General features: G+C 62.0%; 1 protein-coding gene across 1 annotated transcript; it reads right to left on the reverse strand.

The window, feature by feature from the left end:
• Positions 1 to 6: 6 nt before the first annotated feature.
• On the reverse strand, positions 7 to 2576 carry LOC104917167 (neuroblast differentiation-associated protein AHNAK-like; the record flags this gene model as incomplete). Its single annotated transcript, XM_010728274.1, has 1 exon — positions 7 to 2576. A coding segment is annotated over exon 1 (2528 nt), but the record flags the coding sequence as incomplete, so codon positions are not given.
• Positions 2577 to 2582: the final 6 nt, after the last annotated feature.

A 2582-nucleotide genomic window follows, 5' to 3' on the forward strand; every position in this document is an offset into this window, starting at 1 on the left:
GGGGGCTGATGTGGGGCCGAGGGCTGCTCCTCACCCCCCGTCACCTCGTAGCAGCCTTTACTCCGGGAGCCCACGCCGCCGAACGTCCCAAACTTGGCTTTTCCCTGCGCTCCCTCCGGCTCCGGCGGCTCCGCGCTGAAGGACGACGAGCGGAGCCTCGTCTTCCTGCTCTTGAAGATGGAGAACTTCCCTCTGGAGGACGTCCCCTCGTCCAGCTCCCCCTCGGCCGAACCCAGGCTGCCTTTGGAGCTCTTCAGGTCGCCCCTGGAGCCCCCGGGGGAGCCGGGAAGCTCGGGGGAACCGGGAGCCGCCCCACCTTTCGCCTTCCCTTTGGAGAAGGCGAATTTGGGCATCTTCAGTTTGGATTTCTTCCCTTTGGCATCCTCCGCCTCGGGCTCCGCGGAGACGCCCGCCTCCATCCCCGGGAACTCCACGTCCACCGCCACCTCTCTGCCCTTCACCTCCGGCTCGGAAAAGTGGAATTTCGGCACCCGAAGTTTGGGGAAGGTCACCCTGCCCGCGCAGAGCTCCGCGCTGCCGTCTTTGGGGCCGCCCCCTCCCGACGCCGTGGGGGCTCGGATGCTCGCTTTGGCTGCCGGGATGTCGGACGTGGAGACGCCGACTCCTTCAACATCAGCCCCGTTGACGGAGAGGCCGAACTGGGGCAGTTGGAGGGACGGCAGTTTGATGGTTCCCCCCAACCCCTCCACGCCGACGCCGGCCGCGTCCACCGACAGCACCGGGGACTTGGCGGAGCCTCCGACTTCTGCCTTCACGTTGAGATCCGGGGCCGAAACGGCCACCGAAGGGCCGGGGGGGTGGAGGTGACCCCCCTGGCAGCCCAGGGACGGGACGGAGCCGCCGATGCTCAGCTCGGGGCCCTCCGTGCGCGGCGCTGTCAGATGGGGCAGCTGCCCTCCGAACCCTCCGAGCTCCACGTCGCTTTTCACCTTTGGTCCTTTCAGGTTCCCGTCGAATTCGGGTCCTTTCAGCCCCACGTTCAGCTTCCCTTCAGGAACGCACATCTCCGCTCTGCCTTTTGGTCCTTTCAGGTCAAACTCGGGCGCTGTGACGGAGGGGACGGTGACATCGACGCTGGGACCCTTCAGATCCCCCTCCACCTTCACCCCTGGAACCGCCACTTTTGCTTTCTTTGCGCTCCAATCCGCCGCTCCCACCTCCAGGTCGACGCTCGGACCCTTCACCTCCAACTCTTTCGGTTCCCCTTCCATTTTCGGGAGCACCGCTGCTGGATCCCCCCGGGAGCGGTGCGACTTCAGGTCGAACTCGACATCGGGGAAGGAGATCTTCCCAAACATGGCCTTCTTCCCTTTGGGGGACTTTACGGCCACGTCGGGGCCGGCCGCGCTCACGTCCGCGTCGGGGGATTTCACACCCACGTCCACCTCCGCCCCCGCCACGCTCACGTCGAAGGCTCCCTTCTTCCCTTTCACTTTGGGGCCGCTCATGTGGAGTTTGGGCATCTTGAATTTGCTCTTCTTGCCTTTGGCCGCCACGCTCAGGTCGGGTAACTCGGCGCTCAGCTCCACCTCTGGGAATTCCACCTCCGGGACCTTCGCGTCGCCCTTCGGACTCTTCATCCCGAACCCAAATTTCGGTTTCTTGAATTTGGGAGCCTTGACATTCGCCTCCGGCCCTTCGACGCTCAGCTCGGGACACTCAACGTCCATTTCGGGGCTTTTCACCCCAAATTCGGGTCCTTTGACGGTGACGTCGGGTCCCTTCAGGCTCCCTTCGATCTTTGGGGCCGTGAGGTCGAATCCCCCCTTCGCTCTGTGCCCTTTCAGACTCAGATCGATGTCGGGCATGGAGATTTTGGGCACACTCACGTGCATTTCGGGCACCTTCACTTTAGGACCTTTCAGTTTTCCTTCCGGACCTTCAATGCTCACATCAGGGACAGCGATGTCCACTTTGGGACCCGAAAGCTCAACCTCTCCTTTGGGCAGCTCCACATCCACCTCGGGGGCATCTCCTTTCAGCCCGAATTTCGGCAGCTTCATTTTTGGTAGTTTCAGTTTTCCCTCTGGACCATCGATGTCGACCCCTGGACACTCGATATCGACTTTGGGACCCTTCAGATCCACACTGGGACCCTTCAGATCCACACTGGGGCCCTTCAGCCCCCCCTCCACCTTTGGGCCCTTCAGGTTGAGGTCGATGTCAGGGACGGAGACGTGGGGCATCTTGAGGTGCATTTCAGGGACCTTCACATCGGGCGCCTGAAGGTCCAACTTCGGGCCTTTGAGGTCAACATCTGGACATTGCAAATCCCCTTCCAGCTTGGGAAGGCTCACATCCACATCCCCCTTCACTTTGGGGCCCTTCAGGTTGAAGTCGACGTCGGGCATGGAGAATTTGGGGCCCTTCAGGTGCATTTCGGGCATCTTGAACTTGGGGCCCTTCACTTTCCCCTCTGGGCCCTCAATGCCCACATCAGGAAGGTCCACATCCACTTTGGGACCCTTGATGTCCACCTCGGGGCCCTTCAGGTCCCCTTCTATTTTGGGCATGGACACGTCAATGTCCCCCTTCACTTTGGGGCCCTTCAGGCTCAGATC

The sequence above is a fragment of the Meleagris gallopavo genome, unplaced genomic scaffold, assembly GCF_000146605.3.
Source record: "Meleagris gallopavo isolate NT-WF06-2002-E0010 breed Aviagen turkey brand Nicholas breeding stock unplaced genomic scaffold, Turkey_5.1 ChrUn_random_7180001956580, whole genome shotgun sequence".
NCBI lineage: Eukaryota > Metazoa > Chordata > Aves > Galliformes > Phasianidae > Meleagris > Meleagris gallopavo.